This window comes from Centrocercus urophasianus, unplaced genomic scaffold, assembly GCF_019232065.1.
Source record: "Centrocercus urophasianus isolate 14NV4802_14NV808 unplaced genomic scaffold, USGS_Curo_1.0 seq_15, whole genome shotgun sequence".
NCBI classification, from domain to species: domain Eukaryota; kingdom Metazoa; phylum Chordata; class Aves; order Galliformes; family Phasianidae; genus Centrocercus; species Centrocercus urophasianus.
In genome coordinates this window covers 28,907,508-28,923,910 of record NW_024884697.1, presented here as the reverse complement: position 1 = coordinate 28,923,910, position 16,403 = coordinate 28,907,508, and the positions used below count along the sequence as shown (strand labels likewise).

General features: G+C 40.1%; 1 protein-coding gene across 1 annotated transcript in view; it reads right to left on the bottom strand.

Annotated features, from left to right (window-relative positions):
* ANO6 (anoctamin 6) overlaps nucleotides 1-16,403 on the bottom strand; it is a 69,943-nt gene that overhangs the window by 7,502 nt on the left and 46,038 nt on the right. Inside the window, exons 9-17 of the mRNA XM_042815866.1 lie at nucleotides 15,395-15,500; nucleotides 14,105-14,165; nucleotides 10,560-10,705; nucleotides 9,385-9,462; nucleotides 7,685-7,910; nucleotides 6,644-6,813; nucleotides 5,456-5,553; nucleotides 2,631-2,761; nucleotides 1,668-1,873 (exon numbers count right to left, since the gene is read on the bottom strand). Of these exons, the coding sequence (XP_042671800.1) occupies nucleotides 1,668-1,873; nucleotides 2,631-2,761; nucleotides 5,456-5,553; nucleotides 6,644-6,813; nucleotides 7,685-7,910; nucleotides 9,385-9,462; nucleotides 10,560-10,705; nucleotides 14,105-14,165; nucleotides 15,395-15,500 (1,222 nt within the window). The remainder of the gene's footprint in view (nucleotides 1-1,667; nucleotides 1,874-2,630; nucleotides 2,762-5,455; nucleotides 5,554-6,643; nucleotides 6,814-7,684; nucleotides 7,911-9,384; nucleotides 9,463-10,559; nucleotides 10,706-14,104; nucleotides 14,166-15,394; nucleotides 15,501-16,403) is intronic.

The following is a 16,403-nucleotide window of genomic DNA, read 5'->3' as shown; positions in this document are numbered from 1 at the left end:
TAAATCTCTTCTCTACATCCTATCTATGTTTAACATGCCTGTTAGATTTCTATAGTTTGGGATAAAATTCTTGAAAGGAATTACAGCCAAATGCCTGATAGCTGAAGTTGTCATATAAAATATTCCTAATCATTAAAATCCATCCCACACTCGTATTTCTGCATGGTCACAACTCCCAACTTCAGTAACCGTGAAAACAAACTACTGAGAAGGTGGCAGCCCAATAGGCTGTCAGGCCATGGCAGCTCATCTTTCCCACTCCTTGAAAATATCCACTTCCTTTCAGGGCAAAACAAAGACATTTAAAAGTGGAGGAAAAAAGAGAGCAATGCGCAGGGGAACTTGTCTGAGTGTGGAGAGGGGAGGTACACGTATCTGTCTCATGATTTCTGAACAGTACAATCCCAGGGGTGGAGACCCCACACAGGTGGTTGAACACCTACTGACTATAAAAGGTGCCTGAGACACAGGAAAGTAAGTTAATGTCCTGGTTTAAATGTGAATTGCTCTGTTCATTGAAATAAGTCCCCAGTAGTATATATGTTAGAGTGCTCATTTCCATCTCTCTCCTCTTACCCAAATTCCACCATCCTCAAAATGGGCAGAGACTCCTATGACAGCTTAGGCTGAGATGAACTTCAGACTTTACAGGTTTCTCCAGAAACTCCCAATGAGTGCAACAAGGCACTGTTACTGCAAGGAGGAGGTCCTGGAGGAAGTGGCCATCTCAGATTACGTCAGAACGAATCCCTACAGACAGCTACTGCTACTGCAGAGGGAAGCTGTGGTCACTGCTCCTTTGAGCAAGGACAACACTAGAAACTTAGAAACAGAATACATATGAGTTACTGCTTAAGAATAAATCAAACAACTCAGAATGATAAAGTCCAATGGATTACTTGGAATATTTTTCTTCCCACTGTGCAGCCTGTACAAGACTTTGGTGACATAACAATACAGAAATTTGAAACATATAAATTTCATTGTTAAAGAGTATATTCATGAGGAAAGGATAAAGTTTTCTAGATATGTTAAATAAATCATTTTCAAAATTGGTTTTAACTGCAAGTGAAGGATGGATTCATTTGCATGTTCTTAGGAATTCATTCTTATCTCAAGAGATAAGTACTATAATGTTGAGCATGTACTGTATTTTTAAATATAGAAAGAAGCTGAATTACTGCTTTAACTGCAAAACTGCTCAGAGCTAAACTCAGGTATGACCAGAAGAACTGTAAGTTGGAAACAACAATCAATTAAGCCTTAGCTGAACTCTAACATATTTTTTTTTCTCAAAATTAATACATTTAATTATAGACTCTCAAAATATCTCTTTATTGTGTGCTACTATCTCAGAAAAGATATGTCTTTGTATGTATAACTTTTAACGAAAGCAGTAGTAACTCTGTCCAACTACAATTTCTTTTACTTAGACTTAATATTTTAGACGATATCCATATTTCTAAACCATCTGAAAAATAACTCAAGCCTGCTTCACAGGGGCTAATGTCACAAGGGACTGAAACTTGTAATTAATTTGGATCATCTGTGTGCCTCATGTAGCCACTCTGGCATGACAAACATTGATACACACGGCATTCCACGTTTAGATGCAACGCTTGCAGTGAAGGCATTTTACCTTTCGTAGTGGCTGGCACACTACTTACATTGGTCACCACAGCCAGAATGGCTATGCCTTGCATGATGGGCTGCCACGCACCGATGTCTTGTGCCTTCTGCGGAACCATGCGCCTGAACTGGGTTGTCAGCTTCCACGCATCCAACCTGATTTCCAACATGTTGTTGATAAGAGCCAGAAGAGGAGCCAGGGGGAATGATGCCACAAACAGGGTGACAAAGCCAAACTGTATAACTGGCAAAGGGAGAGGTCACATGCCTTGATGCGTTCTTTAAATGGGGATAAGCATAGATTTTGTATACTCAAATTGAGAGAATGAGGGGCAAGAAAGAGTAGCAGAGTTCCCAGAGAATCTTATGTGTGTGAGAATATATAAGCATAACACTACTGGAAATACCTTCTCGGTGGAGGGGACGGGACAATGTTAAAACTCACAACACATCACAAGGAACTGTTATGGAATTTAAACATTCTCTTATTTCTCATTTCTTCTCCACGTAGACTTGGAAATCTAATGACTATCTGTCTCAGTGCTGTGTTGCAAAGCCTGAGCTAACAATGATGTAATGGGTGCCTGGGTGCTGTGACAAGTATGCTGCAATTCTGTTGCAGAACAGATGGTGGCAAACAAGCCAGAATTCTGTCAGTGACCAGGAAACCAGCAACATGTAAGTGACTGCAGACCCAGTCACTTCTGGGTATGCTTCTTGGATGATAGGATAATGAAGCAGCAGCACACCCACAATTGCTCACTCTGTTTTTTAGCTAGAAACTGAAGTGAGGTCTTAAGTGAGGTCTTAACTGAAGTAAGCTGCTTAATAAAAGCTCACAAAGCTATAACGGCTCATCAAAACTTGTACTGGATTTTTAAAAATTTAACATACCTCCTGTTTCTAAACATACTAAATATTACTTGTATGAAAATTTTCCTTAGAGCACACCCACACAGTATCCAGCACAGACAAGAAATTGGAACTAAATGGCTACTTACCCATCTCAAGATACTCATAAAACAATCCAAGTTTTCCAATGGGCTGCAGATGATAGTCCTGTTCCCAGCGTGGAACAATCTTTTCTGATCTAGCATCTGCACAGTATCTTCCAATTAGATTCTTAACCCAACTGTCAGTCAGAGAGAAAAAGACCACTACAATTGGTAAAATAGCCTACAAAGTTCAGTAAATGCAAGTAAACAAACAAAACGTACCCAAAACAAACAGTCTCTTGCTGTTATAACACAGTGGGTTTTAGTTATCCCCAAACTACTGAAAACTTCCTTCAAACATGAGCATAGTTTTCTCTTATCCCGAATGCAGTTATTTAGAACAACAAACAAGATTGTAAAAAGGAAATCAATCAGAATTGCAGTGCTTTACACTTACATTGTACAGGTTATTGACATTTCAAGACAACAGAAAATTATGACAAAAGTAGGCCTCTGGACAGGTAGATTAATCCCTTCTGATCACAGAATCACAGAATGGTTAAGGTTGGCAGGGATCTCTGGGCAGAATCAGAATAGGTTACCTGAGACTGTGTCCAGGCAGTTTCTGAAGATTTCTAAGAAGGAACTCTACAACCACTTTATAAAGTCTGTGCCAAATGTTCTATCATCTGCACAGCACAGAAGTGCTTCCTGGTGTTTAGAGGGAACCTCTTGTCCTGGCACTGGGCATCACTGACAAGAGTGTGACTCCAAAATCTCTGCAATCCTTCAGGTAATTATGGACATTGGTAAAATCTCTCCTGATCTTTAATGAATAGTCCTAGATCTTTTAGTCTCTCCTCACAGGAGAGATGCTTCAGTCTTTTAATAATTTTGGTAGCCTTTTGCTAGGCTCTCTCCAGCAGTTTTGCACTAGGGAACTCAGCACTGTTGACGCAGCATACATGTTAGAGTGGAAGGATCATCTCTCTTGACCTGCTGGCAATAGTTCATTTAATGCAGTGAAGAATACCATTAGCCTTCTTAGCTGCAAGGGCACGCTCCTTGCTCATGTTCTACTTGCTATCCACCAGTACTTCCTGGTCCTTTTCTGAAAAGATGATCTCCTAAAATGTCCTGGTGCCTATGGTTGTTCCTCCCCATATGAAAGGCTTTGCATTTTCCCTCACTGAACGAGGTTCCTGTCAGCCTATTTCTCCAGCCTGAGAAAATCTCTCTGGATGGCAGCACAACCCTCTGGTGTATCTGCCATTTCTCCCAATGTTCTGCAGATGTTCTGAGGGTGCACTCTCCCTCTTCATCCAGATCATTAATGAAGATGTTGAATAGCTTTGGATCTAGTATTGATCCTTAAGGGACACTGCTAATTACTGGCCTCTAACTACACTTTGTGCTTTAGCTGAACACCACTCTCTGAACACAGCTGATCCACCTTACTGTCTACTCATCAGCCCATCAACAGTTTGTAGAGGTCATCTGGGGAGCACTGTCAATGACCTTACTGAAACCAAGGCAGACAGTATAGCTCTCCCCTCATCTACCAAGCCAGTCATTCCATCACAGAGTAGTTGGTCAAGTAAGACTTTCCCCTGAGTGAATCCATGCCAACTACTCCTGATCACTTTCTTGTGCCTGGATTAGCTGCTACAAGGATTGAGGTGCAGCTGTAATTTGCGTCTAAAAGAGTTGCACACAAATTTAAGTAAACTGATGAATCAGTTGTAGACATTTTCAGTGGTCAAAGGCCTATATTCAAAAAAGGAAGGTGGAGGAATGTCATTCAACAGAGAAAGAAAATAAAACACTTCTCTTTTACTCGCAGAAATGAAGAATGAGAGGTCAATTAAAAATCACATCCAGAAATGATACTCAGCATTTCAGGACCTAAAAGTTACTTGTCATTTATGAAAGTGAATTCAAAATTCTGGTTAGGTGAATGTGTTACCTATATACAAATGGTAGGAATCAATTGTTTATGGCTGTAACTGCATGCTCATTCTAGGGACACTTTAACCAGCTAAAAGATGCTGAAAAGAGGGATGGGTCTACAGTCCCATCCTGAAACTGGCAGCATTTGGGTCTGGAGAGCCAGTAACCCAGCAGAGCACACGAGCTACACAGTATTTGTGACATGCTTTGAAACTGCTTTGCTGCACAATTTGTGGGCTTGGAAGAACCACAGCCAAATGGAATATGTTGTGGACTGATGTTTATGGCATTCAGGAGGGCATAAGCAAACTCGGAGTTTCCTACTCCAAGTAGTGTAAGCAGTTATCAATCAGTTTAAAATAAAGAACAAGTTCTGAGAGCTGGAACAGAGTCCTGGATAGTAACTTCATCTAAATTACTTGGAGAATATTCACTATTAGCACTTTGTTTATTGTTTACATTAAAATATGACCTTCCAGAGATCTACCATGCTAAAAAAAGGCATTTTTAGGGACTCTGAAGGTCACATATAACTATAAAACGAAATGAGTTAAATTAATAAATTATTCATAATTTTTACATGTATAGCAACAAATCACTGAATTCAACATCAAGCAATAGTATTTAGTTCAGTATTTTCAGAGTTTCTGCTGCCTCAATTTTAAGTATCAAACACGATGCACATTAAGTCTAATCTGCAGAGGAGGAAAGCACTTCTGATTAGAACTAATGTCGGTCAAAATGACAGAGACAGAAGCTCAAAACTACCAAAGCAAAACTAACCAAACTATCTAAAAAGTCCCCAAAAATCCCAAAAGACTAGCCATGTTCTTTTAGAATGCAATTTGCTCCAATCAAATTTAGTGACCAAACTCCTGAACGAATCAAGCAAAATAGCATCTTTCAAATGCAAAAGGGCAAGTTACTTAGTCTGAACTTACGGAAGAAGCACTTCTTGAATGTTATTCCATATTGCTTTACCTCCTACTATGATGGCAAGCTGAGTTGTGAGTTCAAGGAGACATCCACCTGGATCACACTACAGGTTGGGAGAGACATGAAAGATTTTTGAAGTTGAGAAACCTTTCAAGCAGGAATGAAGCATTCAAAAGAATGAATTTCTGATTTATTATAACAGCACTTCTTTAAGCTACAGAAGACTATTTAGGCAAACATTTATACTAATTTATGCAAAAGTCAACTCCAGGTGAAATATAGTCACATATGATAGGTTTACAGGACACTACTGAAAGCACAAAACACCAGGTGAAGTCTTGCAGGTTTGTACTATACTGTCATCAGGTGAGGATCACCCAGCAGAAGAGGAAGGCATCTACTCATGTTCATAGAACCACTGAATATCCTTAGTTGGAAGGGACCCGGAAGGATCCTTGAGTCCAACTCCTGGCTCCACACAGGACTGCCCAAAATTCAAACCCTATCTATGAGACCATTGTCCAAACACTCCTTGAACTCCAGCAGCTTGGTGTCACTCCCACAGCCCTGGGCAGCCCGTTCCATGCCCACCACCCTCTGATGCAGACCCTGTCCCCAGCCCCAGCTGTCCCTCCCCTGGCACAGCCCCACGCCGTTCCCTCGGGTGCTGTCGCTGTCACACAGAGCAGAGCTCAGCGCTGCCCCTCTGAGGAGCTGCAGCCGCCATCAGGCCTCCCCTCAGCTCCTCTGCTCTGGGCTGAGCAAACCCAGGGACCTCAGCTGTTCCTCATACCCATTGCCTTCTAGAACCTTCACCATCTTCGCAGTCCTCCTCTGGACTCTCTATAACAGTTTGGTCCTTATACTGTGGTAATGCAAACTGCATACAGTGCTTAAGTTGAGGACGCACCAGCGCAAAGCACAGCAGAATGTTCCTATGTCTACTCCCCTTCCTGCGTGTTGGACCATGGGAAAGTGAGCTTTTCTGGGTACATAAAAAACATTTCTAAGCTCAGCTAGTCTTGTGTCATTTTCGTTTGCGCAATGGATTAACGAGGAGGCAAGCAGCTTGGGAGGCAGTCACATTCCAAACCCCAACTATATACCACCATGTTGTACAATCCCAAATGCAGCAGAATACCTGGACTAATGGCTCTTGCATTTTGAAAGCAAGTACTATGGTATATTCTTACCTCTTCATTGCGATACTTTCCTAGCCAATAAACTGGATTTCCAGGGTAACCTACAAATTTACCCTTAAAGAAAGCTATGTAGAAGCATGAAGAATAGTAGTTGACAAACTGGAACAAGAACATCTTTGTGGTCAAACTGTTTTCGTATTCGGTTTGTGTCCTTGGAAGCTCTGCAATTATAGAAAAAAAAGTGAGGAAAAGGCCAACCAGCAAGTACCTAAAAGCTGCTTTGGAGCCTCAGCTGGAAAAGTATGCATATTACTTGTGCTCCTTAATGTGACTGAGAGCATTATAAATTAGATTGTACATAATCCCTATGTATACGGTAGCTGCTATGCTAATTCTAAATCTGTATGGGTAGTAAAAAGGAAAGAATTTGTCTTCTGACAATAAAGAGCAAGCAAAAAATCTAATAACTTGGAAAAAAAATCTCCCAAATCTAGCACACTCAGGAAAGATGCAAATGTAATGCTTTCAACTGATGAAACAGTATTAAATGAAACTATATTAAAACACAACACTACTTCACACATCTAAAGTAAATAGCTACTTTATAGCTGATGGTCTGGATATAAAGAATAATAATATTTGTGACTGTTTATCTATTTAATAACAAGGGAATGGCATCTAGCTTTGGAACAGTGACCCTATTTCATTTATTTACAAGAAAATAGCTATTCTCCCCATAAACAAAAGCTAATGTAATTGAATGTGTTATGCATTACTGATCTGTTTTCATAAAGCTTGGTTATTATAGTAATTTTCTTTGCTTTGCCTATTTTACAAGCACAAAATTGTAAACAATTCATCTTTGATGCTGGCTACACAAGGAGTTTCCAGGCAAAGAGCTGAATATAACATTCCTCTTATAGTCAGAAAATCTGTATTTGAAAAATTCTAGATGGTATCATATGATTCGGTGGGAAAATTCTGAAAAGCATGGTATAGATATTCATTTACTGGAGTTCTGATTATAAATACAAATGCTATTTTTGCTTGTTGTTGTAGCCAGTTTCAATCTGAGGCACAGTGAAGACATACCAAAGTCGGTAATGAGGATTGCTACTTTTTCATAAACGATGTTCAGAACCATAATGATGATAAAGCTGATGATTGAAGCTGTTACTGAGGTGGCTGTCTGTGGAGTCAGGTACTTGCGGATTGCTTGTGTGCCATTAATGTGCCGTGGCAATGTGGCAGAAAACACCAGGAAAACAGAGAGTCTGTATACAATGATTCCAATAACCGAAGCAATAATCAAAAGAATCTGCCAGGAGAATGTAGGAAATATATTAATGTTGAACTACTGGATTTGGGAAGAAAGTTTGAAATTCATTTTACAATAGGCAAAAAGAAACTGGTTCTGTGCCTTTTATTCTATCCCGTGAGTATAAGAGGATGCACAGATGGGATAGAAGGCAATAAATCTAGAGTCCATTAAAGAAGCATTTTTCATGTAGCACAGTGAATCTGCAGGAACAAAAAGAGATGGTCTGTTTTATGACTAATAACAAGCCTTGTTGCCATGTGAGATAACATAATGAGATGTGTAATCAAATCTCACGCCTGAAGGCTTGTGATGGTTCCAGGAGGACACTGGGTAACTAGCGGGGTGGCAAATATGCTAGCAGGTCCATGCTGACCCTGGAGAGGGCTGTCACTTCTCTTTCACATGATGGTATTACAGACACATTTTAAGCCATCTCATGTGATCTGCAGGAGCTGTACTCATGCTCCAGGCACCTCACATTACTTTCCATCTCTTCTCTTTCTGCTTTCTTGCTAGTTCTCCAGCTATTATTCAGACTCAGATCCTCAGAGCTGTGCATTTTTTGTTTACTATCTCAGCAAAATGTCATAAATTCTTCTCCCTCCACACTCCTAGCACAGAATTTGAGAGTACAGTAACACAATGGCAAAACTAGATCAAATCTCTTTGATTTCAACCTGAATCCTTCAACCTGATGCCTGCCTACTTAAATCCAGCAGCAAGTCAGTCTTCTTTTTGTTGTGTTTCAGCTGTTAAGAGGTGCTTCTGGACTGCCAGCCACTGTTCTGTCTCAGTGTTGTCTTGTCTCCTATTATCTAGGATGAGTTCTTGAGTTCTTTTGGAGCTGCTGCTCATGCTACGTGTGAGGAGAACATACAGCAGGCTGAAACACCGAGCTTTTCAAGGCAACGTCTCTAGGCACGTTTACCATGTGATACAGTTTCATGGGTGGCTGGATTTCTTTCAAGGTTAAGTTTTAATTAAAGCGGCAGCTTTAGAAGATCAAAGAGTGCTCAGCTTTGCTCTTCTAAGTGAAACAAAAAACCTGAAAGAAGTCCAGAGCTGTGAGATATTATATTGAACCAAACAGCTGGAATGAGTAAGGCAGACACTGGCAGGGAGGACAACACATAAAAAAAGCCCCACAACTCTCTTCCCTGCTCTCTTCACAAAAGCGAAGACATTTATCTTTAAATAATGAGGGAAAAAACAGTGAATGACATTCACAAAGCTACAGCTGTGGGATGCTTCAATGCGTATTTTCTCCTGACTGCATGCTAATGAGTTATCTGCTGGCTACAGTGACCTTGTCCATGTGGATCCATACTTCATAGCCTTGTTTTACGCATCGGATGGAAATTTAACTGAACTTCTTCTCTTGATATCTTTTTATCAGGTTAGGGAAATCTATCTTTAGACACTTTGTGAAGAAGTAAATTGATGAGGTGAAAGAATAAAAGGAGAACTTTACCCAGAAGAAGACTGCACTTGTACATAAAGTTATACGCACGCACTTCCCACAGGCAGTGTATGGCACATGTTCTTCTTGCTGCAAAAGATTCAGAAACAGATCAAAGATGCATCCAATCTTTTCTTCAGACGTTTTTGTACGCATCAGTTAGCCCTTTGTGACAGGACACCAAATGTCTTGCTTTTTTATCCTGGAAACTCACATTTATTCATGATTTCAGAAGACTAACCTGATTACAGTTGCCTCTTTTTACTGCCTATTCTAAGACAAAAATGACTTCCACAGAGGCTGCATGTCCTCAGCTCTTATTGACTTTAGCTACAATAGGGTGCATAGTCTTTCTGAATGGACCCATCGTTCTTGGCTGATCATAGTATCCAAGATCACTGCCTTTCAAACCAGTTAATTTGGAATTTCAAGTGTCCTCTAATAAGCTCTAGTATAATGTGGATGCAATGTGAAAGCAATGCAAATAATCCGATAAATGCTAGAGCAATATATTGACAGAGAATAATAAAAACTGAAGATGAGCTAAAGTGATCTGCAAAAGCAGAAGCTACTCAAAATATATAATGAGTAGAAATCTAAACTAAGATCCTCATAAATATGAATCCTATTTCATTAAAATGAGGATTATCCTTGTCCCTGTGAGTTTGCTGTTATTAATCGTAACTGCATCTACATTCACTTGGCAACAATACCTATTTGTACATTTCAAACAGGATAGAAAAAATGCCTTGCCATTATACATAATGCAACATCCTTCCCTCTGTTTCACCTTTTCTTTTTTTTTCTTTTTTTCCTGACATATTTTTAGGAAAAGATAGCAAATGCTCTGTGATCTTGGCCTCTGGCAGCAGCACAGGATTGTTTATTGGGGGATTTAATAAGGCAGACTTAGTTTCTCTCCTAAGCTAGGTACAATGTCTATTTCTGTTCATTAATGACACAGGAGTTTCATAGCTCCTCCAACAGGCAACTAAGAGATGCCTATGGTTAGTAGAACTTCCCTCCTACACATCTGGAATTTATAAACTCACTATTCAGGCCAGCTTATCAGCTCTCCTTGAAGCACTGCCAATTTATTCTGCTCCATTCCAGATTCATCATTTTCACAGTGCTCCCATAACATGTCTATTGCAGTAGCTCTGACCAGTTACCAAAATAGTCCTTACCTGTGTGATTTCATTCACTACTACATGAGTGCACTGAGCTTCATATTCTGGGCGAATTTGTTCTTCTTGCTCTAAGTACTCCACTGTGTCCCATTCATACTCCAGCTCAGCCTGCCTTCTCTTCCAAAACTCCAAAAACAATGTAACTGTCCAGAAGACAACGGAAGAAGCAACAGTTGGACATTGAACTGCTGGGCTCATATATACCACATGGCTCATATTTCCATACAACTTTCCACAGGCATGGAGCAAAACCCTTAATAGCTAGTATGATGGTGTCAAGTGCCCATGAAGAAGAAAATAACTGATATACTTCTTTATGGAATTACTGCTTTGGACATTTAGGTACTTTAGTAAGAGAAACCTGGGGCAAGTGGTGTCATAAGCTCATCCTAAAGAATACACATACATTTATCTGTTTTCTGCCTAAGGCTGGAATATAATCACTTTGGATTTCATACTATGGACTGCTTTTGAAAAAGTTTACCATGGGATACATAAGACAGCAAGTTGTATAGATAGATGAAGACAAAATGTTGGAGAGTACAGGATTTATCACAAAGAAAACCTCAGTAAGCAAAAAATTGCCACAGGGAAAAGCTTGTGTTCGTTCAATCTGCAGTTTTTGTGTGGACAAATGATCAGTTTGCAGACTATGTGAACTGATGATGCTAGCTCAGGCAAAACTGCTTAACCACAGCTTCCTTTCCTCCTCCGCTGGCACAAATCTGAAGTGGCTGCAGATCTTTTTGCATGGCAAGGAGCTTTGAGACCATCTGAGCTGAGTCAGCAGTTTCCCTGGACTACGTTCCTGCGGCTGGGAACATTAAGGGAAGCCGGCACATAGATGCCTACATGGTGTTTGAAAGACACCAGTCCAACCAAGCTCACGATCTTGACCTGAGGTGTGATGCAGGTACGTCTGACAGCACAGGCAATGACAGACTCAGCTGGGAAGGCTGGAGCAGCTCAGGACATGGGTGTGAGTGCAGGGGATGCTGTATTGTTGGTGGCCACGTGTCCTCAGCTTCAATGAGTGGCTGTGCAGCACTGCCTCCAGGAGGAGTGAGTGTGTGCCTTCACTGTGCTTCTCTTGTAACTCCCATTGTCTGGGAGTAATTAACCCCCCAAAAGTTTGTTTTTTTTTTTTTTTTTTAAATTAGTTTGGCACCTCATTCTGAATGATGAAGCACTGACGGCATGCAGTTATAAGTCCAAGCATTAAAGGTTATTTCCAAATTCAGGTGTGGTCAATAAACTTCATACTGAAGCATTTATAAATGAATAAACTACATGGGCCGGGCTGCGAGATGACGTTGGCATCTGCATTTAGGCAGAACCCCTAGAAATCCTCCTCTCTGATTGCTCCAGGGCCTCTTTCAGAGGGACTTCTCTGCTACCTCGTGCTCACAAGCACTAAGGCCACTCCAAGCAGTGGGCCAGGGAATCACATCTGCCTCTGCCTGCAGAGCAAAGAGATCAGCCTTCCACAAGCTTCTAACTGCTTGCTGCGGCCCCAGCCCAAATAAGGGAAACTGTAGGCAAGCCTGATTAGCTCCAGCTGCAAATCCAGCTGCTCTGGGGAGGCCAGGAGTGCAGGGCCCATGTCTGTGCTGCCCTCTATGCGAACAGCAAAAGCAGGGCTCATAGCACAGGGCAGCTTTCACAGCCCCAGGACAAAGAAAACTTCTACTAGTAAGTAATACAGCAGCCGAGTTGCTCTTTCTGAACTGGGAAGGAGCTGCTGCAATATTTTTCCTTCCCCCCACTATTTATTTTATAACAGCATTTTGGAGAATGTGTTTGCTGATCTTGCTCAGAGAGAGTCTCCAGCGATGGCAGCAAGAGAAGTGGAAGCTGCTCCTTTCTCGGGAGCTTTGCCAACCTGCTCATGCCACCAGGGGAGAAGTGGCAAAAGCCCTCATCCAGAGCACTAATGTGCAGGGGGTTAATTCTTGAGGCCAACTTCCTGGATGTTTTATGGTGCTTTGAGATCTTTGAATGGAATAGTTAAAAAAAATAAAAGATCTATTAAAAAGTATATTGATGATGATGATATGATAAGGTATGTAAAAATCGAATAGTCTTTTGATTATTTTGGATCAGGAGGTCTACCAAATTACCAGGGCAATACAGAAATTACAGCTGGAATTGTACCAGGACCCTGGGTCATTTGGATTCAGTACAATTTTGTCCAAATTGCTGTAATACAATTCACCTCTTTCTGTAGTGGACTTACAATGAGAAGACTAATAGATCTTGTGGCCATCATTACAACCATGCAGCTTAATTTTGTAATTATTACTCTCGGAACCTTCCTCAAAACAGGAGACAGAATTTTTAATTAAAAAGCAAATTACTAAATTAGCTATTCAAATGGTGGAAGATTACATTAGTATCAAACTTCTAATTCTTTTATTTTTATTTTTATTTCCTGCTGGCATTTTTGAATTTAGCAAGTGTTTTGAAGGAAATACTCTTTTTGAAATGACTGCTCATTTTACAATTCTTTAAAGAAGTAGTTATTCTAAAGCACTTTACTCTTATTAGGAAAATAAGTATACAGTGTGTTTTACAAAGAAAACAATTTATGCATTCTTGTCAGCCTACATATGAACTGTAAGTGTCAAATGAGTTATTTTCTCTGCAGTACCCTTTATACCTCAACTGTAAATTATTTTGACAATTTCTGGATAAGGCAGTGCAATAAAAGGCAGTTAAGAGAGTTGCTAATATGAACAAATAAAACCGTTTCTGTGAAAATAAACCATGCCTAATCCATTGTAGCTAAGTGGTTTCACCCACAAGAAATAATCCTGGTTTCAGATATATTTTCTCTGATAAAAAATATCTCTACTGCTTGTAACTACTACATTTTTACAAAAAACTCTTTCTTAAACGAAGACAGGAGGAAACAAAGACTGGAAAATACAATAAATGGCTATTTTTCAATTGCTTTCCACAGTCACATGGTTGTTAATAGGCACAGGCAGCTGCAAGGATTTTGGGGAAAAAACAGCTCTTTTGCTGGATGGAATTAAGCATGTGGCTCCTGCTGGAAGAACACAAGGCAGCTCTACTCACTTCTTTCAGACTTTTCTCCAAGTTAAAACAAACACAGGTACAGAAGACCAACATTTAAGTTCTACAACTTTTCGTTCTCTTACACAATAAGCTCTTTTTACCTACCTGCCCATCTATCCTTAACAGTGCGGTAGGGGGAAAAAGGGAGAAACAGACATCTGTCAACTGTAGTATCTGCCAGGTTGGATGGGGCTTTGGACAATCTAGTGGAACATGTCCTTGCCCATGGCAAGAGGATTGGAACTAGATGATCTTTAAGGTCCTTTCCAATCCAAACTACTCTGTGATTCTATGCTGCTAAAAAGATCTATCATGAATTTATGTATCTTTTACTGAATTACCTAGTGGTGAATTGCCGAGTGCTAGAAAATGAAGCAGTTGTAAATTTATCCATTTTTTGGCCAATGCTGTATGCTTGGCCAAAATCACATGACAAACCACAGCCATAGAAATTGACTTACCCCAAATTCCCATAAACACTGCAAACACCAGTGTTCCAAAGCTATCAAATATACAGAGTTTCTGGAAAAAAAGGAACAGAAAAAAGGCCTTGAAACACAATCAAACAGTAATTTCTTCTGCACTGAAACAGAACTGAAGCTGCTCACTGGACAGCCTGATTTCTAGCTTTTGCGTAGTTTAATAAACAATCTTCACTGCTAGAGTTTCCTCAACTTCTGTCAGTGTACAACATCCTCTGGTAAACTAAGGAAATTAACTGCAAAGCTTGGCATTAAAAGTGTAAATGAAATATGCAGCAAGAGGATAATAGTGTGGTGTGCTGTTAAACTTCCTTCCATCTGTTGCACTGGAAGAGGAAAAGCAGTGCTTATTTTTAATACAGTCACAAAAAGGCAATGAACATCTCTGCTTCTCATAAGTAAGATGACAACAAATCAAGGTAGTTAGTAACATGCATTCTGATGAGATACCTCTGTGGTATTTGTCTTTTCTTTTCATAATATTCTTTTTCCTGTCTTCTTTCTTTTGCCTGTTATGTTAAGTGCACTGAAGCAAAAATATCCACTAAAGTAGGGCAAAACACTTTTAATGAATAGCTAAAAACCTGTAACTTTGGAGTGGCTGAATCTATGGAAAGGAATGACAAAAGTCTAACCCTAGCCTAGTGGCAAAAGTTAATGGAGAAAGAAAGATAGATTCTTCTGGATGTGCACTGAGTGCAGGAGTGTGGCCATGCCACGCCATGCTTAACAGGACACTATTCACAGCACCTGTCATGGCTAATATTGGCCTCCTCATGTACCCATAACTTCCTGACAGCTCTTGTCAAATTCAAGGCACAGGTTCAGCTAATTTCTTTGGGGAGACAGGGGAGAGTATTTAGAAATGCCAAAACATGCTCTAAACTTTTCCTAGGCAAAATTGACTCATAGTTACTCAATCAAGTCTTTAGTAATTGAATGTTTGTTTTGTTTTGCTTTGTTTACCAAAAAAGGAAAGGACTATTCCAAAATGAAACCACAATGTTCCATTTTCAATCAAAAAATCTTTTAGACATTGGGGGCTATGTAAAACTAAAAAGTCTTTTTTTTTTCATTTTAGATCAAAATGGAGCATTTTTAAATTGTTAACTTCTCATAGCTCAGTTGTTGTATCAAAAGGCACAACTATTTGCACAGCTCCAGTAACTATGCAGGACATTAGTGGAGAACAACATTGTTTTATACACAGTACTAGAGAAAGTGCAACTAAGGGTTAATAGCATGTCTACAAGCTGTAAATGTAATTACCTTGGATGATTCACAAGTGATGGTGAGGTTCCAGTAGGTACATACTTTATCACACTGAGGGCACATTATGATATTACCTCCTATGTTGGGATCACATACTTCTTGGCTAAAAACAAAACTAGTCAGTCACTCACCAACACTAAATTCTTTAGTCCTTCTGTGCACAAAGACAGTGCAATTATGTCAGGGATATGAGAAATAATTCACCAGTGGCCTTCTTTTGAGAATCTCCCCCCTCCCTCAAAACATCCCCATTGCCATTTTTTAGCCTTCATCTCTAAACTGGATGACCTAGACAGAAAATATTTTTTCCATCCTTTATGTGTAGCAGCATTTCTCAAAACTAGTCACAGTAAAAATAAAATCTCTTCAAAGAGCTCAGGTCCATCAGTAGGAAATACACAAATACACACTTGCACACTCAGGAAGGCTATCACAGCAAGGCCAAGGGGAGGAGTAGGAATGCTGCCTGCCAGAGCAAGGAGCAGAACCGAAATGGCTAACTGGTCCCTGTGTTCTTCCAAAGAGGCTCAGATTGGAGAACTGGTGTTCTAAGGGGTGACAAGAGTCTGGCTTCTTTAGTCTGATATGGTAGAGGCTTATTATAATTTAACTAAATGATAATATGACTAAATGAGTATAAAGTGGCCACTGGAGTGGAGTTCTGGAAGAGCTTTTCAGCATGATTTATAAGGATAAACTCCCTCCCTGACTGGGGCTGTACAGTATGATGTCTTGTAAGTGATTTGGCACCCAGGTGTTCTTTCCTTGGTCCTTGTGTCATGGTTCAATCTCACCATGTTCTGATGAGACAATATGTGTTATCGCTATGCTTCTCTTCCCAGTGTACCCTGGGCAGCTGAAGCCCCATGTGCTCTTGCTCTTCCTGTTTTCTTCTCTCAAAATAGAAGAAAGCAAGTTCAGGCTTTTATCAGGGCCTTTGGATACATCCTTTAAAGATTAACACTCTGAAAATGATGTTACAGAAATTTATACTGACTCCTGATTA